General features: G+C 42.5%; 1 protein-coding gene across 2 annotated transcripts in view; it reads right to left on the bottom strand.

Annotated features, from left to right (window-relative positions):
- Window positions 1-1,300: 1,300 nt before the first annotated feature.
- The window catches only part of AP2B1 (adaptor related protein complex 2 subunit beta 1), a 383,465-nt gene continuing 361,095 nt past the window's right edge, over window positions 1,301-23,670 (bottom strand). For both annotated transcript variants that reach the window (XM_030222393.1, XM_030222392.1), the window contains 2 exons: window positions 20,805-20,959; window positions 1,301-2,336 (listed from right to left, as the gene is read on the bottom strand). In XM_030222393.1, coding sequence (XP_030078253.1) covers window positions 2,262-2,336; window positions 20,805-20,959 — 230 coding nt within the window. In that variant the 3' untranslated portion in view covers window positions 1,301-2,261. The remainder of the gene's footprint in view (window positions 2,337-20,804; window positions 20,960-23,670) is intronic.

Here is a 23,670-nt window from a genome sequence, read left to right as displayed (position 1 = left end):
ATGGAAGAAGCAAATAACTAGCTAGTCACACATGCATTCATATATATATAGGGAAAATGTGCATTTTTTTCTATGCACTGTATAACAAAAATATAACTATATACACATTTGTATATAAGGACGTAAAAAGATCAACATCTTTGGCTGTCCAAGAGAATTGCAGCTATCCAACATACCTGAAACTCAAAGTCAGCTCAGGATTGTGGTAGGGGAGGGGGGTGGGGAAGGAGTCAAAGGTGTTGGTCTTTTTATCTTATATATAAATGTAGATACTACACTTTGTTATGCAGCTCATACAAAGGATGTTTGCACATTTTCCCTATATCCTGTGTGTGCTTGTGTAGGTTTTTCCTCAAACAATTAATCTGGATTGCTAGTACATGATTCTAGTTATCGAATCTGTTATTTATATAGTGTCCACTGTCTGATTTACACAACACAGGCATAAGCTAAAACATGGCCATGGCGAAATTTACTGTGGAGTTCTAATATAGGTTTTATGTAACTGATTACACAGAATTTTTAAGAATTTTAAATGTGGTGTATGAGGACTAGCCTAGTGGTTAGTGCAGTGGACTTTGACCTGGGGAACTGAGTTCAATTCCCACTGCAGCTCCCTGTGACTCTGGGCAAGTCACTTAACCCTCCATTGCCCCTGGTACAAAATAAGTACCTGAATATATGTAAACCGCTTTGAATGTAGTTGCAAAAACCTCAAAGGCGGTATATCAAGTCCCATTTCCCTTTATATTTTGTTTTTTCTTTTGTGTTTTGCAATACCTGGCCTCTTTGTCGGAACATAATGGAGAAGTGCACAAGTGGTTAGAGCACTGGTCTTGCAATCCAGGGGTGGCTGGTTCAAATCCCACTGCTGCTCCTTGTGATCTTGGGCAAGTCACTTAACCCTCCATTGCCTCAGGTACAAACGTAGATTGTGAGCCCTCCTGGGACAGAGAAATATCCAGTGTACCTGAATGTAACTCACCTTGAGCTACTACTGAAAAAGGTGTGAGCAAAATCTAAATAATAAATAAATAAATAATATATTTGTGTAAATCAATATAAATTTTCTTGTACAATCAAGAGCATCAAACTATAGAGGCCCAAAAATTAGGATTTCACTGCTGGTTTGCCTAGAGCACCATGGGTTGCTTGTTACAAATGGCCAGGTGTCCCCCATAGTCTGGATTTCTTCAATATGTGTCCATATAGATTTTAATAATGGCAACCCTTTCTAGTAAAATACATATGTTGTATGTTTTTGATGTTGTTTTCCTGTTAAATTTCACTGTGAATTAAGACTTGTTTAAAAGTTTATTTTTTCATTGTTTGTTATAATACATGTACATACCAGTTTCCTTCAAGTGGTTTACAGCATAAGTAATACAGTAAAAACATTTTGGTTTAAGTACTGTTTAATTTACGTTTTTTTTCCTTTCTGTAGCTATTCTTTGCAGATTCATTGTTATTTGAAAGGTCACCAGTTTTACGATTTCCTTTTGAGGGGGCTCATTTATTCCTCCCTTATTTTGTGCATGTGCCAATCGGAGTTTTAGCTGGTGGAAAGGCACAGGGTACTCTAGTCCTTAAGCTCAGCTCAGTTACTGAAGAAAAGACCAGCACATGGCACAGGGAGATTTTTGCTCCTTGTTTAATGAACAGCCTTTGTAACTTTTGGAGTGAGTAACAGGGTTACAAAATATTGGCAAAATGTAAAGCGGTGTAGAAAATGCAAGACACTGGCACGCAATAGACAAGCCCACGATGGTAGCAGCAGCAATGGCTTCCTGGGATATGGTGGCATCGCGTAATGGTCATGTGACCTGTGGCATGAAGTAACCACCGGCAGAACCTATGATGCAAAGGCATTATGCAACATGGTATTTTACTACAAAAAAAACAATGACATCACATAATATGGCGGCACACTGGACTCTAGTGAACACATCACATGACGTGATGGGACCATATGACATTTTGATGCCTCTCACGACACGCTTAAGTGGTTAAAACAGTGGTTACAACATTTCATAGACAATTAAAATATCAAATTGTTGTTCCCTATTAGCACAAGGACACTAGTCACAATATTTTCAGATTACTAGTAGTGCATATTGCAAGGATGCCCTGCCTGGGGCCTCACAACGTTTCCAGCTTCCAAGTTTCTTTCTTACCACTGGCAACAGATATCTAGAACTATCTGGAATCTAATACAGGGAGGCATACATGTGTGGTTCAGAAGTGGAAGGGGACTGGCATTCTCAGTTTTTCAGAATGGAATCGTAGACCTGGTAGATGTACTGAGACACTTCAGGGGCTCGACACTTCAGGGACAGCTGTGGAAACAAGGAATAGGGCATGAGCTACAGAGCATCTGCAAGTGATATAACAGCAATAGAAGATGTTGAGAGCTGGTCAAACAGCTCTGACAAGGAGCTGAAATCCTCAGGTGGAAATGACAGAACAGAATGTGGCCCACTGCCTCATGGGCTCTTTAAAGTCATGTTAAACCCCTGAACCATCTCATCCTGTCCTCCTCTTAGGCTAAAATAAATACCGTATTCTCTCTAATAACTGCCCTAGGGTGGGCTATTATTGGAGACACTTCAATTTTTTTAGGCAGCCTGAAACTGGCGACACAAGATAAAGACAGCCAACAGACTGCTGAAATGTTCAACAATTTTTAATTAATGAAATTAAAGCTTCCCTGAAACACTAACTCTCCCTCCTCCTTCAGGAGTGAATCCTTAACCACATGGCAGTCATTTGAGGCTGACTTTCACAGTAGCATTACTAACAGCAGGGTCACTGCGGGTTTGCTTACTTACAGTTGGATGAGCAGACTTTCAAGAACAGTGCTTCTATTCACATTTCTGCTTACCTGCACTGTGTTTGCTCACTGAATTACTGCTACCCAGTGGTTGTGCCAGTGGGAAGGTAAGCAGAATCAGAGGAAGTTGGAGGGTAGGGAGGTGGAGCAGTGGTCTCAATTCTGTGGGCTTTGCTTTCCAGAGCCTCCCTGTCGCTAAGGAAAAGATTATTTGCTGTAAACTTTCCTACAGTCTCCTGTGCTTAGGGTTGAGGGAAAGAGTGAGGGACTGAAGAATAAGTCGGCAAAGGGAACACCCCCCCCTATAAGTATAGCCATACTGAGACAGACCAAACGTCCATCAAGACAAGGCATCCTGTTTCCAACAGTGGCCAATCCAGATCATAAGTATCTGGCAAGATCCCAAAAAAGTACAATACATTTTATGCTGCTTATCCTAGGAAAAAGCAGTGAATTTTCCCCAAGTCCAGTTTTAATAATGGTCTATAGACTTTTCAATTAGAAGGCCATCCAAACCTTTTTTTAAAACCCACTAAGCTAACTGCTATTACTACATTCTCTGGCAACAAATTCCAGAGTTTAATTACACGTTGAATGAAAAAATATTTTATCTGATTAGTTTTAAATTTACTACTTTGTAGCTTCATTGCGTGCCCGCTAGTCCTAGAATTTGTGGGAAGAGTTAACAAGCAATTCACGTCTACTCATTCCACTCCACTCATTACTTTATAGACCTCTATCATATCTCCCCTCAGCCGTCTCTTCTCCAAGCTGAAAAGCCCTAGCCACTTTAGCCTTTCCTCATAGGGAAGTCGTCCCATCCCCTTTATCATTTTCGTCGCCCTTCTCTGTACCTTTTCTAATTCCACTATATCTTTTTTAAGATGCGGTGACCAGAATTGAACACAATATTCGAGGTGTGCTTGTACCATGGAGTGATAAAAAGGCATTATAACATCCTCATTTTTGTTTTCCATTCCTTTCCTAATAATACCTAACATTCTATTTGCTTTCTTAGACACCGCTACACACTGAGTACAGGGTTTCAACGTACCATCAACGACGATGCCTAGGTCACTTTCCTGGTCGCTGACTCCTAATGTGGAATCTTGCATTACACATAGCTATAATTTGGGTTCCTCTTTCCCACATGCATCACTTTGCACTTGCTCATGTAAGGTCCTTTTATAATTTTTCACAATCCTCTTGCGATTTAACAACTTTGAATACTACTACTACTACTATTTGACATTTCTAAAGCATAATAGTGTCATCAGCAAATTTAATTACCTCACTAGTTATTCCCATCTCTAGATCATTTATAAATATGTTAAAAAGCAGCGGTCCAGTACAGACCCCTTGTGAACCCTCCATTGAGAATACTGACCATTTAACCGTACTCTCTGTTTTCTATCTTTTAACCAGTTTTTAATCCACAACAGGACACAACCTCCTGTCCCATGACTTTCCAATTTCCTCTGGAGTCTTTCATAAGGTACTCTGTCAAACACTTTTTGAAAATCCAGATACACAATATTGACCAGCTCACCTTTATCCACATGTTTGTTCACCCCTTCAAAGAAATGTTAATAGATTGGTGAGGCAAAATTTCCCTTTTTGAGGCCTTTGTCTCATTAATCCATGCTTTTGAATATGCTCTGTAATTTTGTTCTTTATAAGAATCTCTACCATTTTGCTCAGCACCAAAATCAGGCTCACTGGTCTATAATTTCCCAGATCTCCTCTGGAACCTTTTTTAAAAATCAGCGTTACACTGGCCACCCACCAATCTTCCAGTACCATACTCGATTTTAAAGATAAATTACATATTACTGACAATAGTTCCGCAAGTTCTTTTTTCAGTTCTATCAGTACTCTGGGATGAATACCATCCGGTCCAGGAGATTTGCTACTCTTCAGTTTGTAGAACTGCCCCGTTACATCCTCCAGGTTTATAGAGAATTTGTTCAGTTTCTCCGACTCGTAGGTTTTGAATACCATTTCTGGCACCGGTATTTCTCCCAAATCTTCCTCGGAGAAGACAGAAGCAAAGAATTCATTTAATCTCACCCTGATCGCCCCTTTTACCCCTCGGTCATCTAGCGGTCCAACCGATTCTTTTGCTGGCTTCCTGCTTTTAATATACTTAAAATTTTTTTTACTATGTGTTTTTGCCTCCAGTGCAATCTTTTTTTCAAAGTCCCTCTTAGCCTTCCTTATCAGCGCTTTGCATTTGACTTGACATTCCTTATGCTGTTTCTTATTATTTTCAGTCAGTTCCTTCTTCCATTTTCTGAAGGATTTTCTTTTAGATCTAATAGGTTCCTTCGTCTCACGTTTTAACCATGCCGGATTTCATTTGGTCTTCCATCCTCCTTTTTTAATACATGGAATATATTTGGCCTGGGCTTCCAGGATGGTGTCTTTGAACAGCATCTACGCCTGATGTAAAGTCTTAACTCTCACAGCCGCTCCTCTAAGTTTTTTTTTCACCATTTTTCTCATTTTATCATAGTCTCCTTTTTTAAAGTTAAACGCTAACGTATTTGATTTCCTATGTATACTTACTTCAAAGCTAATATGAAATCTGATCATATTGTGATCACTGTTATCAAGAGGCCCCAGAACCATTACCTCCAGCACCAGATCATGCACACCACTAAGGACTAGGTCTAGAATTTTTCCTTCTCTCGTCGGCTCCTGTAGCAGCTGCTCCATAAAACAGTCCTTGATTTTGTCAAGGAATTTTACCTCCCTAGCTTGTCTTGATGTTACATTTACCCAGTTTATATTGGGTTAATTGAAATCACCCATTATTATCATGTTGCCCAGTTTGTTTGCGTCCCTAATTTCCTTTAACATTTCTGCATCCGTCTGTTCATTCTGGCCAGGCGGACAGTAGTACACTCCTATCATTATCCTTTTCCCCTTTACACATGGAATTTCAATCCATAGTGATTCCAAGAAGTGATTTGTTTCCTGCAGAATTTTCAATCTATTTGATTCAAGGCTCTCCATAATATACAATGCTACCCCTCCACCAATTCGATTTACCCTATCACTATGATATAATTTGTACCCCGGTCTGACAGTGTCCCACTGGTTATCCTCCTGGTCTCAGAGATGCCTATTATATCTAATTTTTCATTTAGTGCAATATACAGTGGTGGAAATAAGTATTTGATCCCTTGCTGATTTTGTAAGTTTGCCCACTGACAAAGACATGAGCAGCCCATAATTGAAGGGTAGGTTATTGGTAACAGTGAGAGATAGCACATCACAAATTAAATCCGGAAAATCACATTGTGGAAAGTATATGAATTTATTTGCATTCTGCAGAGGGAAATAAGTATTTGATCCCCCACCAACCAGTAAGAGATCTGGCCCCTACAGACCAGGTAGATGCTCCAAATCAACTCGTTACCTGCATGACAGACAGCTGTCGGCAATGGTCACCTGTATGAAAGACACCTGTCCACAGACTCAGTGAATCAGTCAGACTCTAACCTCTACAAAATGGCCAAGAGCAAGGAGCTGTCTAAGGATGTCAGGGACAAGATCATACACCTGCACAAGGCTGGAATGGGCTACAAAACCATCAGTAAGACGCTGGGCGAGAAGGAGACAACTGTTGGTGCCATAGTAAGAAAATGGAAGAAGTACAAAATGACTGTCAATCGACAAAGATCTGGGGCTCCACGCAAAATCTCACCTCGTGGGGTATCCTTGATCATGAGGAAGGTTAGAAATCAGCCTACAACTACAAGGGGGGAACTTGTCAATGATCTCAAGGCAGCTGGGACCACTGTCACCACGAAAACCATTGGTAACACATTACGACATAACGGATTGCAATCCTGCAGTGCCCGCAAGGTCCCCCTGCTCCGGAAGGCACATGTGACGGCCCGTCTGAAGTTTGCCAGTGAACACCTGGATGATGCCGAGAGTGATTGGGAGAAGGTGCTGTGGTCAGATGAGACAAAAATTGAGCTCTTTGGCATGAACTCAACTCGCTGTGAGGAAGAGAAATGCTGCCTATGACCCAAAGAACACCGTCCCCACTGTCAAGCATGGAGGTGGAAATGTTATGTTTTGGGGGTGTTTCTCTGCTAAGGGCACAGGACTACTTCACCGCATCAATGGGAGAATGGATGGGGCCATGTACCGTACAATTCTGAGTGACAACCTCCTTCCCTCCGCCAGGGCCTTAAAAATGGGTCGTGGCTGGGTCTTCCAGCACGACAATGACCCAAAACATACAGCCAAGGCAACAAAGGAGTGGCTCAGGAAGAAGCACATTAGGGTCATGGAGTGGCCTAGCCAGTCACCAGACCTTAATCCCATTGAAAACTTATGGAGGGAGCTGAAGCTGCGAGTTGCCAAGCGACAGCCCAGAACTCTTAATGATTTAGAGATGATCTGCAAAGAGGAGTGGACCAAAATTCCTCCTGACATGTGTGCAAACCTCATCATCAACTACAGAAGACGTCTGACCGCTGTGCTTGCCAACAAGGGTTTTGCCACCAAGTATTAGGTCTTGTTTGCCAGAGGGATTAAATACTTATTTCCCTCTGCAGAATGCAAATAAATTCATATACTTTCCACAATGTGATTTTCCGGATTTAATTTGTGATGTGCTATCTCTCACTGTTACCAATAACCTACCCTTCAATTATGGGCTGCTCATGTCTTTGTCAGTGGGCAAACTTCAAAATCAGCAAGGGATCAAATACTTATTTCCACCACTGTATTCCAACTCTCCCATCTTATTTCTTAGGCTCCTGGCATTCGCATATAGACATTTCAAACTATGTTTGTTGTTCCTATTTACATCATGCTCAGTACTTGACAGTATTAATTTGCAATCTTTTGTCTGATTTTCATTTTTATTTAAGGACACCTGATCTACTACGGTCTCTTATGCAATCTCACTATCGGGATACCCTGTCTTCCCTGTTTTGGTGATATCTTTGAAAGATACCTTATTCCGAACCATGCGCTTCTGAGCAATTGTCGGCCTTCCCCCAAGTTTCTAGTTTAAAAGCTGCTCTATCTCCATTTTAAATGCCAATGCCAGCAACCCGGTCCCACCCTGCTTAAGGTGGAGCCCCTCTTTCTGGAATAGGCTCCCTATTTACATCTTGCTCATTAGTTGAGTGTTAACTTGCAATCTTTTGTCTGATTTTTATTTAAGGACACCTGATCTACTATGGTCTCTTTTGCAACCTCACTATCTTCCGTGTTTTGGTGATATCTTTGAAAGGTATCTTATTCCGAACCATGCGCTTTTGAATGACTGTCGGCTTTCCTCCAGGTTCTAGTTTAAAAGCTGCTCTATCTCCTTTTTAAATGAGGATGCCAGCAGCCTGGTCCCAACCTGCTTAAGGTGGAGCCCCTCCTACCGGAATAGGCTCCCCCTTTCCCAGAATGTTGCTCAGTTCCATACAAATCTATAACCCTTCTCCCTGCACCATCGCCTCATCCACACATTGAGACTCCAGAGCTGTGCCTGTCTCTTGGGCACTGCGCATGGAATGGTTAGCACTTCAGAAAATGCTACCCTAGAGATTATGGATTTGAGCTTTCTACCTAAGAGCCTAAATTTGGCTCTCTCCCACATTTTCCTATGTGCTGTAAATAGAGCTACTTGACATGGCCACTGACAAAAAGAACCGAATGGGGATCGAGACTCCTTCTCTTACTCTCAGCCGGTGACATCAATCCCAATCCTGGCCCTCTTCACCAACTATTATCTAAACTGTACAGATCTCATCGTGACCTCTCTAACCTCATCACTATTCCTCTACTCCCCTCCTCTTCTCTGTCCTTCTCTTGCGCCCTTTGGAATGCCTGCTCTATCTGCAACAAACTCCCATATGTTCATGACCTCTTTATCTCACGTCACCTCCATCTGCTCGCCATAACAGAAACCTGGCTCTGCCCTGATGACTCTGCTTCAGTCGCAGCCCTCTGCCATGGCGGTTATCTTTTTTCACATACTCCTCACCCTGCTGGCCGTGGGGGCGGTGTTGGATTACTTCTCTCTCCCTCCTCCAGATTTGAACCCCTTCTTCCACCTCAATCTCACAGTTTTTCCTCCTTTGAAGTCCACTCTATCTGCCTTTTCTCTCCTCTGCCTCTTCGAATAGCAGTCATTTATCGTCCCCCTGATAAGTCCCTTTCATCCTTTCTCAGTGACTTTGATGCCTGGCTTGCCTTCTTCCATGATCCTTCCTCCCCCTCTCCCATCCTTGGTGACTTTAAAGGAGGATGTTAAAGCGAGTAACTTGGAAATATAAGAGTTAGAAGAATCATTAGCAGGAATATTAATCTCCAACTATACTCCACCTCCCCCACTAATCAAAATGGTCATTGTCTTGATCTTATCTTCTCCTCCAACTGTTCACCCTCTAGTTTCCTTGCCTCTGATCTTCCCCTCTCTGATCACCATCTTATAACTTTCACACTTAAATCTCCTCCCTCCCGGTCCCGTCCTATCTTATCTAATTTATCTAGGAATCTTCACGGTATTGACCCTTCATCTCTATCCTCCCATGTTTCAAACCTCCTCTCGACTGTGGCACCATCCATGTCTGTCAACGAGGCTGTTTCTTCTTACAACAATATTCTAGACACTCTTGCACCTTTGATGACCCACCCTATAAGGCGTACAAAACCCCAACCTTGGCTGACTTCTAATATCCGCTACCTACGTTCCTGTACCTGCTCCGCTGAACGCCTCTGGCGGAAATCTCGGGCCCTTGCTGATTTCTTACACTTTAAGTTCATGCTGACCTCCTTCCAATCTGCTTTTTTACGCACCAAACAGGATTATTATATCCAATGGACTAACTCTCTTGGCTCTAACCCTCGACTTCTCTTCACCACATTGAACTCTCTCCTCAAGGTGCCCCCTCCCCCAACTCCCCCTTCATTATCTCCTCAGATCCTTGCTGAATTCTTTCACGACAAGGTTCAAAAGATAAACCTTGCATTCTCTACCTCGCCACCTTTCCCCCTCATTCCCTTTCCTCCTTTCCTGAAGTTACTATTGAGGAAACTACACTTCTCCTTTCTTCCTCAAAATGTACCACCTGTTCCTCTGATCCCATTCCCACCCACCTTCTTAATGCCATCTCTCCTGCTCTTATTCCTTTTATCTGTCACATTCTCAACCTCTCACTTTCCACTGCAACTGTCCCTACTGCCTTTAAACATGCTGTGGTCACACCTCTCCTTAAGAAGCCTTCACGCGACCCTACTTGTCCCTCTAATTACTGACCCATCTCCCTCCTTCCCTTTCTCTCCAAATTACTTCAGCGTGCTGTTCACCGCCGCTGCCTTGAATTTCTCTCCTCACATGCTATTCTTGACCCACTACAATCTGGTTTTCGCCCTCTCCTCTCCACTCAACCGAAACTGCGCTTACTAAAGTCTCCAATGACCTATTATTTGCTAAATCCAGAGGTCAATATTCCATCCTCATTCTTCTTGATCTTTCCGCTGCTTTTGACACTGTCGATCACAGCATACTTCTCGATACCCTGTCCTCACTTGGATTCCAGGGCTCTGTCCTTTCCTGGTTCTCTTCCTACCTCTCCCTCCGCACCTTTAGTGTTCACTCTGGTGGATCCTCTTCTACTTCTATCCCTCTGCCTGTCGGCATACCTCAGGGTTCTGTTCTTGGTCCCCTCCTCTTTTCTATCTACACTTCTTCCCTTGGTTCATTAATCTCATCCCATGGCTTTTCCTACCATCTCTATGCTGATGACTCCTAAATCTACCTTTCTACCCCTGATATTTCACCTTGCATCCAAACCAAAGTTTCAGCGTGCTTGTCTGACATTGCTGTCTGGATGTTTCAACGCCACCTGAAATTAAATATGACCAAAACAGAGCTTCTCATTTCCTCCCCCCCCCCTCCAAACCCACCTCCCCGCTCCCCCCGTTTTCTATTTCTGTTGATGGCTCTCTCATTCTCCCTGTCTCCTCAGCTCGAAACCTTGGGGTTATCTTTGACTCTTCTCTCTCCTTCTCTGCTCATATCCAGCAGATCGCCAAGACCTGTTGTTTCTTTCTTTACAACATCCGTAAAATCCGCCCCTTTCTTTCCGAGCACTCTACCAAAACCCTCATCCACACCCTTGTCACCTCTCGTTTAGACTACTGCAATCTGCTTCTTGCTGGCCTCCCACTTAGTCACCTCTCCCCTCTCCAGTCGGTTCAAAACTCTGCTGCCTGTCTAGTCTTCCGCCAGGGTCGCTTTACTCATACTACCCCTCTCCTCAAGTCGCTTCACTGGCTCCCTATCCGTTTTCGCATCCTGTTCAAACTTCTTCTACTAACCTATAAATGTACTCACTCTGCTGTTCCCCAGTATCTCTCCACACTCGTCCTACACCCTTTCCCTACACCCTTTCCCGTGCACTCCGTTCCCTGGATAAATCCTTCTTATCTGTTCCCTTCTCCACTACTGCCAACTCCAGACTTCGCTCCTTCTGTCTTGCTGCGCCCTATGCCTGGATAAGACTTCCTGAGCCCCTACGTCTTGCCCCATCCTTGACCATCTTTAAATCTAGATTGAAAGCCCACCTCTTTAACATTGCTTTTGACTCATAACCACTTGTATCCACTCGCCTCTACCTACCCTCCTCTTTCTTCTACAAATTAATTGATTTGTTTGCTTTATTTTTTGTCTACTAGATTGTAAACTCTTTGAGCAGGGACTGTCTTTCTATGTTTGTGCAGCGCTGCATACGCTTTGTAGCGCTATAGAAATGCTAAATAGTAGTAGTAGTGATGACCGAACATTTTGTACCTCTTCTCAAGGATATGACTGGGCTGGTGAGGAATTAATTTGGATATTAAACTCAAATTAAAAGGTTTTCATGCTCTGAAGTGGGAGTGTGTGTGTGTGGGGGGGGGGGGGGGCGATTATTACAGAGAATACGGTACATTTTATTTTTGCCATGTCTGCAAAGAAAAAACATTGTTATATCTTTCTCATTAGAACCATCCTAAATATTTGTAACAAAATTCTATTTGTATCTGTATTTACCATACCTTTCCGTTTTTCATTGCTCATTTGTATACTTCTTTGTATCTGAACTATTATCACTATTTACACTTTGAAAAAATTTCATTAAATACATTAAAAAAAAGAACCCAAAACAGTGAAAAATGTCGATGCCTGAAAGGAAAATACCTTTTCTGAATTTGATTTTGAAGAGTACTAGTACAGACAACTATGTCTCTGTTTCTATTAGCATGCTGAGGAAAAATTTGTAAATTGGCTTGTCTTGACTCAATCAACAATGCAGAAATAGTTGGGTTACTATTTAAACCCTGTGGTCTGTGTTTCTAAAAAAAAAAAAAAAAAAATGCTGATCCCAGCATTTTAGTATTTTACACATATGCAGCACTATAGACTGGTGGCACTAGACATACATAAAGAGCGGTGACTGCCACTGCTATATGGATAGTAGCGATATTCAGTCGGTAGCAATATAGCTAAGCGGTTCAGGTAAAGACAGCTTTTCTTGGGCCTCTAAAGGCTGAATCTGTTGGCTCTCCATACAGACAGATGGAATGCTCACACTCTACCTGGCAATATCCAGTTAGCACCACGGCAGTCTGCAAGAATTTTCAGTGGCACTGTGCGTGTAATACAGTTGAAACTTCAGATAAGGGACTTCTCCAGCTCAGTGATTCTTAATATGGTATTGTAGAAAGCAGACAGTTCACAGATCCTGTGGTTGCAGAACCACAGAAAATTTGGGGTCCCAAATCTAACACTTGATTCTGAAGGATAATTTTAGTATATTTTACACTGTTGGCTATTACATATTACATAACATATATGTACGTTCTGGCACAACAGTACTCTAGATTTAGTTAAAAAAGACCTTTGCCCCTGTTCTGATACATTAGAACAGCCCAGTGCAAAGTGTTGTTTCAGGATGGGGCATGTTCCACCCATTTGTGATCAGTTTGCAACAGGTGCCATGGCACTTCCCGAGGTGGTGATAATACAACTGGCATAACTGCAGAAGTATTTTGGTCAGCTAGTGCGGGGCTTAGCATGCGCGGATGTGTAAGGCTGCATGCCTGCTGGCTGCCCTTTTTAGCCTTGCTGCCCAGGGGAGGGAGGAAAGGAGAGAGATGCTGAATAGGTGGGGGGGGGGGGGGGGGGGGGGAGGGGAGAACAGACATGTTGGATATCATGGGGGAAGAAGGGGGGGCTATAGATGCTAAGTTACCCAGTTCCAGGCTGGAGGTTTTGGGACAGTCTTGGATTTCTGACCACGCGGTGCATTATGGGTCACACAGCACTGATTTCAATGGGCAGGATCAGGCACTACAAATCCCACACTGCTTTGGGATGCAAGTTCAAAACCAGAAGTGGCCAAAAAGCCTCCGGCATGGTACTGGGTAATGTGGCATCTCTTGATCTCTTGCGGGGGAGAGGGGAGGGGAAGTGCAGGATGTTGAGAGGTAGAGAAGGAGAGTGATGCAGGATGCCATTGTGTGTGGACTGTTGGATACAAGATAAGGAAAGGGAGAGATGCTGGGGTTTAAGGTGAAGTTTGCCCCCCCCCCCCCCCCCCCCGCCATAAAAAAAGATGTTCCACTGTCCCTGGACTGGTTCATCATTTTTTAATGTGGGCCAGAATTCAGCATCTGGTAAAAATAAGTGCAAAAGCCAGAAAGTCAGTTGGCTCAAAATATTCTGACACAGTAGTTTCTTTTGCCACAGCTTTCATTTCCTGAGGACTCCAGAAGGGGGAAAATGTGTTCAAATGATTTATTTGTTACATTTGTATCCCACATTTTCCCACCTATTTGCAGGCTCAATGTGGCTTACATAGTACCATGGAGGCGTTCGCCAAGTCCGGTAAATAAACAAATACAGGTGGCATTGTGGTTGAATAAGGAACATGTGTTTCAGTTACAATGGGGATCAAGGAGAGGAAAGATTAGGTAGTGTCCATTACAAGCTTGGCAGAGTTTAAAAAGGGTTTAGACGGTTTCCTAAAGGACAAGTCCATAAACCACTACTAAATGGACTTGGGAAAAATCCACAATTCCAGGAATAACATGTATAGAATGTTTGTACGTTTGGGAAGCTCGTCAGGTGCCCTTGGCCTGGATTGGCCGCTGTCGTGGACAGGATGCTGGGCTCGATGGACCCTTGGTCTTTTCCCAGTGTGGCATTACTTATGTACTTATGCACTTGTGTTGTGTTGCACAGTGCAGGCATTTATGTTGGGTCAGCGGGGTGTGCCTTTTTGAACAGGTAGGTTTTTAATGATTTCCTGAAGTTTAGGTGGTCACAGGTTGTCTTCACAACTTTTGATGACTTTTGCAGAGAAAAATAAATTGCCTGATCAGTGAAGTTTGGCCAGGATAATCTGACATAGAACTAACACAGCCCATCTCTTCCCAAACTGTTAGGCATTGGGCCTATCTTCAATTCTTGGTCTCTAGATGTAGCAACAGACCCACAAACAGCACCAATGTAAATTTTCCTCCCCCAGTAGTAGGAGAGATTTTAATGTTTATTAGATTTGAAAATGATCTAAAAGTTTTTTGGTTTTCTCAAGCTTTTAGTTGAGTTTTGTATTATCTGATAGCTGATATGTAACTAGTTTTTCCAACTATATTGATCTTTTGAGTCTAGAAGAATTTTTGGATGAATTATTATTTTCTTGCAGTTTGTGTTAAGTGAGATGGTTACACATATATTGAATTTGTATGTATGTCTTTTGTGATTGAAAGGAGAGTAATATTATTGATGTGATTGTAAAGTCATAATGTATGTTGGTTGTTACTCATTCAGATGTCACAATGGACAAAGCTATAAACATTGTTTTAAATATATAAATAAATGTGATTAACCACGCTTTGTTAATCATATCAGAATGGTGTACAATATAAAATGTAAATAAAAATACACTGTAATATAACATCCAGAAAAATAAAGTATAATTAGTAGATTAATTTACACGAAATACAACCTCACAAACATTCTTCACTGACCACAAGGCAAACAAATCCTAAATAGGTGCATTATTTTAAAAATAGCAGCAGGGCCATTAACTCTCCCCTCTGCCATGGCTGGGCAGGATAAGCTGACATCACTCCTCTGTTACCAGAAGCAGCAATTTAGCAAACCTTGCAGTCCAGCTGAAGAGGATCTTTAACCCAGCAGAGCAATATACAAGCCAGAAGTTTTATGTAAAAAGGTGAAGGCTAAAGTAGCTCAGGTGCATTTAATTAAAGGACTTGGTGTGTGGAGTAAGGGTAGTGGTAATCCACCTTGATAGTTTTTTCTTGAAGGTAATGTATCAATTAAAACTGAACTTGAAAATGTGTGTGTGTGTGCTTGGCATAGGTTGCGTAAATCGGGAGGTAGTTGGGATTGGGAAGGATATATGGGGTGGCAAGTTTGAGAGGGGGACTAGTTTTCAGTGTGGGTCAATTTGGGCATGGAGGGGCATTTGCAGTGGGGTAGTTTTTGGAGTTGGTGCAATCTATGGGGTTTTGTGTCAGTTGTGGGTAGGATAGTATTGGAGTGTGATGTACTCTCTAGGGGTTATTTTTTGGGGGTGGGGGAGGAGGTAGTCTTAACTCATGCGAGCAATTTACAGGTGGTGTCACAGTTTAAGGGGATATTTTTTTGGGTGTGAGACAGTTTGCAGGGTTATGACGAAGTTGCAGGGGGGTAGATTTTAGAGACTGGGCTGTTTGTGGGGAGGTGTGGCAGATATGGGGGAATTTTTTTTTTTTAATGCTGTGGGGCAGTTATGAAGGGAGTGGGACAGTTTGGGGGTTTGGAAGAGTAGTGGATTCCACCTTTTCAACTGCCTTGCCCAAAAGGGGTAAACTTAGAAATCGTGAAAAGCTATTAAAATGATAAACTCCCAGGTCTTACAACATGATCTGCAAACTTAAGTAGAAGGCAAAGATAGTTTTTTTAACTCAACGATCAGGAGCAAAAAAGATATACTTAACACCCACATAATGTATCACACATTTACAAGGATAACTCAACAGAAAGATATTTAACTTGTTGTTTTAATGCCAAAAAGGCCTTCTTCCTCTCTTGTATGGGACTTTTGTTATAGCTAGAAAAAGCCAAATTGTTTGTCCAAAAAACAGTTTCTGAGATCTTTTAAAGTAAAAAAAAAAAAAAAGATGAGAATTTAAATCCTGCTGAAACATGAAAATCATCAGTAAAGATGATCGTTCCAAAACCTTTTAGTATTTTCCAAAAGAAGCTGTTAAATTATTCAAATCCACTCCATTTTCATTCTCCAACCATTCTTCCATTTGAGCCATATCTTGAGAGGTATTGCTTCCAGTCTTTGAGAAAACTGACAAAAAGTTAAGACTTAGTAACTGGAGGTATCTGATCAGGGCCGTGCCAACACGGTAAGCGAGGTAAGCACGGCAGGAGGGCGCCGTCCTATGGGGGGCACCCCGCCGCACCATGCTTACCTCGCCCTCCCGCTCCCATGTCCCAACTGCCCGTCCTCTTCTCCCCCCCCAACAAGATCCCTTTTAAATTTACCTCTGTCCGGCAGCGAAGGCGCAGCGTCAGTGAAGGAGGCGGCGCTCCCGACGTCTCTACTAGTCTTCCCTTCGTTCAGTGTTCCGCCTTCTTCTAACGTCAAGGAAATGACTTGAGCGAAGGGAAGACTAGTAGAGACGTCAGGAGCGCCACTTGCCCGCCTCCTTCACTGATGCTGCGCCTTCGCTGCCGGACTGAGGTAAATTTAAAAGGGATCTTGTTGGGGGGGAGAAGAGGGCGGGCAGTTAGGACATGGGAGCGGGAGGGCAGGGGAGAGAGGAGCGTGGATGGGAGGGCAGCGATCATTTTCACGAGGGGGGGGGGGGGCGCCACAGACCCTTGGCACGGCCCTGTATCTGATCTGGGGAATAATGAAGAATATCAACAAGGTATTTCTTGAAAGTATCTAAGGGAGCCATACCAAGCAATTTCGGAAAGTTTAACAGGTGGAGATCAGTCCCCTGTTGAAGTTTTTTTTCATTCTTCTACCTCAGCTGGGTTGTCCCCTTCTTCTTAGTATGCAGCACAATATTCCAGGGGAAAATAAACCCAAAAAACAAAAAACCTCCAACAAAAAAAAAACTCCGCGACTGCGGTCAGGATCATGCAGCCATCTTGACCCTGTCCCCTCTCCCCTGCAATTTTTCTTTTCTCACTTTCTCAGTTCTCATTTCCAAAGATAGGTCTGGAATGGGCACTGATTGCTCTAGAAGCACTCCTCGTGTTTTATTCCACCTGCTGTTCTATTTCATTTACAGTTCCACCCATCTTACCCCACTTTTCATTGTCCTGTCCTCAACCTATTTCACTCCTATTTTATCCTATGCTTTTTAGATTGTAAGCTGCCCTGAAGGCGGGACAGTCAATTTGAAATAAACTTGATAAAGGTATTATAGTATATTTCTGGATTAAAAACTGGCTAAAAGATAGAAAACAGAGCGTAGGGTTAAATGGTCAGTTTTCTCAATGGAGAAGGGTAGATAGTGCTGGGACCGATGCTTTTTAACATATTTATAAATGATCTAGAAACAGGAATAATGAATGAGGTGATTACATTTGGTATGTCACAGTTTTTCAAGTTGTTAAATCGCAAGAGGACTGTGAAAAATTGCAAGAGAACCTTGCAAGACTGGGAGACCGGGCATCCAAACGGCAGATGACGTTTAATGTGAGCAAATGCAAAGTGATGCATGTAAGGAAGAAGAAACCAAACTATAGCTGCATGGTGCAAAGTTCCACATTAGAAGTCACTGACCAGGAAAAGGATCTTGGTGTTATCATTGAAACCCTTTGTTCAACAAGGAACATTTATGCATGTATGGTGGGGGTGCCCTAAGGTGCAAAAATATTGGGAGCAGGTTGTGAATGTGGTTAATGCGTTAGGAAAGGGAGGCTACTCTAGACAAGTGGAGTATTGTTTACTACATGAGCGACCTCAGGGGTGTAAGATACAGGAACACAAACTAGCGATTCAAGTTTTTGCTGCGGCCAAAATGCTGGTGGCCTGAGCATGGAAACAGCTGGAGATGCCCTCTATGCAAAGTCTGGGATATAAGGTGGAGTATATCTATCAGATGACTAAACTGACAGCAGTGAGGAAGGGCCTGGTTCATGTGTTCCAGAAAATCTGGGAACCATACAAACAGAAAAGAGACTTACTACGGTTGCCACCAGGAAACGAGGGGAAGGGGGGTAATAAGAATGGGGAGGGATGAACGGAGGAAATGGGGGAATGTTAGCGCGAAATGGATGTATGGTAACTAATAGAGATGTAATGATATTATGTTTGAAGGGGAATAGCTTATGTGGTTTGAGATGTTAAAATTGTTGTAAAAACCAATAAAGAGATAAAAAAAAGAAAAAAAAAGAAACCCTTTGTTCTATGTTCAGTGGCAGCTAAGAAAGTAAACAAAATGTTAGGAATCATTAGGAAAAGAGTGGAGAAGAAAAATGAGAATATTATTGTGTCTTTGTATCGATGGTACCTCAAACATTGTATGCAAATCTGGTCACTGCATCTCAAAAAAGATGTAGTGGAATTAGAAAAGGTACAGAGATGGGCAATGAAAATGATAAAGTGGATGGGATGACTTCCCTATGAAGAAAGACTAAAAAGACTAGGGCTCGTCAGCTTGAAGAAGAAATGGCTATGGTAGACACGAATTGCTTGTTTACTCTTTCCAAAAATACAAAAACTAGAGGGCACACAATAGTAGTACATTTAAAACAAATCAGAGACAATATCACTTCACTAAACATATAATTAAACTCCAGATTTCATTGCCATAGTGTGTGGTAAAACCAGCATGAGCAGCACAAAATAGTCTGCTAGCAAAGACTATTCATTGATTATCTGGTGTTATCCAGGATATTCTATTTTGTGCTGCTCATGCTGGTTTTTTATGAAGAAGATTCCTTATATCCTTGTTCTGATATATAATTTGATACCGATCTTATTTAAGAAAGATACAGACTAGCCCCTGACGCAGCCCTATTGTTGGGCGAAACACGGCCTGTGTCAGGCATTTGTTTCATATACGGTATCTTCAATAAAGTCTTTTTGGATATTATACTGATCTGCTAGTTTGTTTTCCACGTTGGATTTTGCAGATCGTTTGCCATTGATGTTTTCTGGGATCCTAAATCGTTAGCTATCCATATGGAAAAAGGTCACTAATGGAGTGCCCCAGTGAGGCCAAGAGACTGGGCATATAAATGACAGATGAACTGCAAAGTGATGCACATAACAGAATAATCATCTGAACTGTAGGTAAAAGATGTGAGTCTGTGAGATAAGAGTCACCACTAAAATAAAAATATCTTGGATTTAGTGCTGTGGCTGCCAACAAAAGCAAACAGAACAACCAGAACTATACCCAGTACTCAGTGTGGTTGCAAAATGGACCTATACACAGACATAATGATATTTTTACTTTTGTTCTCCATTTCTTTTAGAATAATCTCAAAACATTCTCTCGAAAAAGCATGCAGCAGAACTAGAAAAGGTTCAGATAAGAGCCACTAAAATTAAAAAGGGGATACACTGAAAATCTCTGTGTGGCTGCATATGCTTGTGGGTGTAGCCTTTTGTAATCTCTGCTCCTGCTATCACAGTTGCTTGAATCGCCCCTGATACGATTCCTAACCTTACAGAGGGACCCTGCTGGAGGAGGAGAGATTCCCATTCGCTCCCGCTTTGAAGGCCCAAGATTCAAAAGTGGCCTCATAATGCCTAGCAGTAATCTCCAAACGCTGTTATATGGCAGCATGACCCCATAAGATTACTGTTAGAAATTGTGACAGCTATTCTTGAACCCAGGACCAAGTGGGCATTGCTCCTGCTCCCACTAGACGCCAAGGACTCCTGATAAAGTTAAAGATTTTGGTGGTGGTGGTGAGACTGGTGGAAGTGTGAATTGAAACCTTTACATGTGCCATTCCCTTTTGCACACCTCATGGCAGGTGTAAATACCAATGTCCATATCTTTCTTCCCAGCAAACTTTATACAGTATGTCTTGAACAATGGGAATCCACACTGGTGTGGCGGCAGCCAAAAAAGTAAACAGGATGCTATGAATTATTAGGAAAGGAATGGTGAATAAGACCGAAAATACTATAATGCCTCTGTATCTTTCCATGGTGTATCCGCACCTTGAGTATTGCGTTCAGTTCTGGTCGCTGTATCTCAAAACAGATATATCAGAATTAGAAAAGGTTCAAAGAAGAGTGACCAAAATGATAACGGGGATAGATCTCATCTCGTATGAGGAAAGGCTAAAGAAGTTAGGTCTCTTCAGCTTGGAAAAGAGACGGGTGAGGGGAGATTTGATCAAGGTCTACAAAATCCTGAGTGGTGTAGAATGATTTTTTTACTCATTCCAAAAGTACAAAGACTAGGGGATACTCGAAGAAGTTACATGGAAATGATTCTGGGCTAAATGGACCATTGGTCTGACCCAGTATGGCTACTCTTATGTTCTTTATGCTGCTGGTCCACCCTCACCATGCCCTCTTGCCAGAGTGTTTGTATGGATCCCCCTTATTTCAGAAAGCTGCTAAGTCTCTCTCCATGTGTGTAAAAGCTGCTATTTACAGGTGGGGAAGCTTCTAAAATAAAGACCTTAATGTCTCAGGCTAGCTGAAGAGACAGCCATCTGATGCTAGAATGAACTGTGGAAAACAAGCTGGACAGGTTCAGAAAAATAAGTAGCTGCAACTGGAAAGTGGAATAAGAGGATGGATTTGTGCCAAAGAATAAATGCCAATGACGAACAGTTTAGGATTTAACCTTATTTTATAGCTTGCTGAAAGTGGAGCAATATGGATCCCCACAAAGTCACCTTGAAGAGCTCTCTCTAGCAATGTGGTCCCACAAGAATGTTCAAGTGGACGAAACTTACTGTATAGTTTGGGTTCCCGGGTTGAATCCGCAGCTCAGCCAAGATCCAGATGCCATTGGTCAGCTTCAGTGACTGATAGAGCATGTCCTGGCCCTCCACGTTTCTCTTGGCGATGGTGTACACATTGTTATTCTGCAGCTTACTGGAAACGGTGTCTAAACAAAATACAACAAAGCTCTGAGCAAGACGGGCATGCAAACACTCACAAACTACAGTAAGTACATCACGAGTCATGACGTCCCAAAGTGCATTTTTAAAGCTATTTTCAGCATCAGATCTCTGTCTTGCAGGCTTAGCAGAGTCGGTGGTGGGAGGCGGGGGATAGTGCTGGGCAGACTTCTATGGTCTGTGCCCTGAAAATGGCAGATACAAATCATTGTCAGGTATACACAAAAAGTAGCACATATGAGTTTATCTTGTTGGGCAGACTGGATTGACCATGCAGGTCTTTCTCTGCCGTCATCTACTACGTTACTATGTAATATATTTGCATATGGTACAACATCAGCCATTGAAAAGACTGCTATGTTAATACCTGATTACACCATCTGCATAAATATTCCAGAAGCTCATATGTGCAAATGGAACAAACAATGAAATTGTAATTGTTAAAAAGTCCCCAGGGAAACCTAACTGTGAATCAATTAAATATTTTATTGTTACAATCTTATTAAAAGCAGGAGTGTAGCCACAGGAGAGGGGGGTCCCTCCAGGGCCTGGGCCCCTAGCATTGGTTTAATGGCTGGAGAGGATGCCCACTACGAAAGCTGACAGCGTGCTTCAGCCGCTGATGCCGGCACTCAAGCGCATACTTAGTTCAATGACTGTAGCACACAGCTGACTTCTACTGCTGCTGAGGCAGCACACTCAGGGGCATCTCTGCCGCCAAAGGTATGCTGTAAATGCACTGTGTGTGTGTGTGTGTGTGTGTGGGGGGGGGGGGGGGGGGTTACAGCTAAGAGAAAATATGCGGGCCCCCCCTTAGTCCACCCCTGGGTTCCCCCAACAACTTCCAAACAACATGGGTACCTTTAACACATGTGCTGAAAAGCTTTCAAAAAGTAACTACTTATTTTGGTTCTCTTTAAAAACCCAAGTATCCCACAACTAATTCTGCAGGTGATACAAGGAGGCAAGAGAGTGTAAGTACATTTGAAAATCAAACGCATGTGAACTGCTCCCTCCCCACCCCCTTTTTCTTGAGACAAAGAGATGGGTGTGCACATACTATTGGCTGTATTTGAGGAAACTTCAGTTGAGCCATTTTACTTAGAGCTAGGTCTCATCAGATGAATGGGTTCAACTTCTTTAACTTGGTGACCAGAGAATTTGATCAGGTGAGAGCAATGGTGTAACTGGATTTTCAGCATGGCCTATCACACAGTTCTGCACAGATAACCAATAAACTGAGCACTCCTGGTAGGGGTCCTAAAGTGACTGATTGGGTCAGAAACTAGTTGAGTGGGAGGGGATAGACAGTGAATGCACTCTGAGAAAAGGGATGTTATCAGTGGTGTGCTAATTCTTTTTCACTTTTTCGTAAGTGATAGTGCAGAAAGGCCATCAAGAAAGATTCAACTCTTTGTCAATAGCAAAATCTGCAACAAGATAAAACACTTTCGAACCTAAGCTTAACAGGAGGATCTAGTGAAGCCAGTAGAAAGGTCTACTTTGGCAGCTAAGATTTAATATGAAAAAATAATGCAGGTTCATGCAACAACCTAAGGCTCATTTTTCAACCAGTGTGCCGTGGCACACTGGTGTGCTGTACCTGCTCCACAGGTACGACACAGGGAGTCCGGCAATCCCCTCCAGACCATGCAATCTTCTTCCTCCCACCTTTAGGGTCTCTTTCCTATAGCTCCAATTTTTCAAACTTTGTGGTTGCCGGCAGGTATTATAACGGACCTTCCTCTAGCCAATCCTGGGGCCCTTCCTTCTGACACAACTTCCTTTCACTACTCAGGAGGAATGCAGCACAGAGAGAAAACCCTGGGACTGCCAGGGAAGGCCGGTTCTAATAGCTGCTGACAATAGAAAGTTTGAAGAATCAGAGCGGAGAGGAGAGAGAGGCTCTAAGTTGTGAGAGGAGGAAGGTAGGAAAACAAACTAGATCTGCGGGACAGAGGAGCCAAACTGCACACATGGGGAAGGGAAGGGAAAAGGAGAGCAGGAGTAGTCTAATGGTTAGTGCAGTGGACTTTGATCCCCACTGCAGCTCCTTGTGACTCTGGGTCAAGTCACTTAACCCTCCATTGCCCCAGGTACAAATAAGTACCTGAATATGTAAACCGATTTGAATGTAGTTGCAAAAAACAACAGAAAGACAGTATATCAAGTCCCATTCCCTTTCCATTAAACCCAGATATGCTAACTGCTTCTAACCCATTATCTAGCATTGTCTACTTCTGTGCACTGAGGTGTGGCAATAACTAATGCCTTCATTACCCCTAGGATTTAAATGAACTAAGCGCTAATGTCTGCATGAATTTTCGCATGCATAAAACTCTCCTGCATCAGTTAATAAGTTCCACGCAGAAAAAAGTGCACAGAACTTGGCACCACCAGATCTATTCCAGATCTTTTTACAGCATTCTTCCTAAAAGAAGACCCAAAGGAGTTTACAATTTTAAAAATACAATCAGCATAACACATCAATATTACGTTGAGCCTTGAATCTGGGTTAATGATCCTAGCTGGCATCCACATTTCCTTTCCTTCGCCCAGTTTAGGAAGTGAGTTACAAGGGGACACGGAGCATTTCATTTATCCAAATTCCAGCTGCTCAGCCAGATTTGGAAAGAAACTGGAGTCTAGCTGTGAGCTAAAAATATCTGTAGCACTGGCCAACTGATCCTCAGTAATC

This window comes from Microcaecilia unicolor, chromosome 13 (genome assembly GCF_901765095.1).
Source record: "Microcaecilia unicolor chromosome 13, aMicUni1.1, whole genome shotgun sequence".
NCBI classification, from domain to species: domain Eukaryota; kingdom Metazoa; phylum Chordata; class Amphibia; order Gymnophiona; family Siphonopidae; genus Microcaecilia; species Microcaecilia unicolor.
Note: the sequence above shows the minus strand (reverse complement) of the source record. Positions and strands in the feature narration are given on the sequence as shown.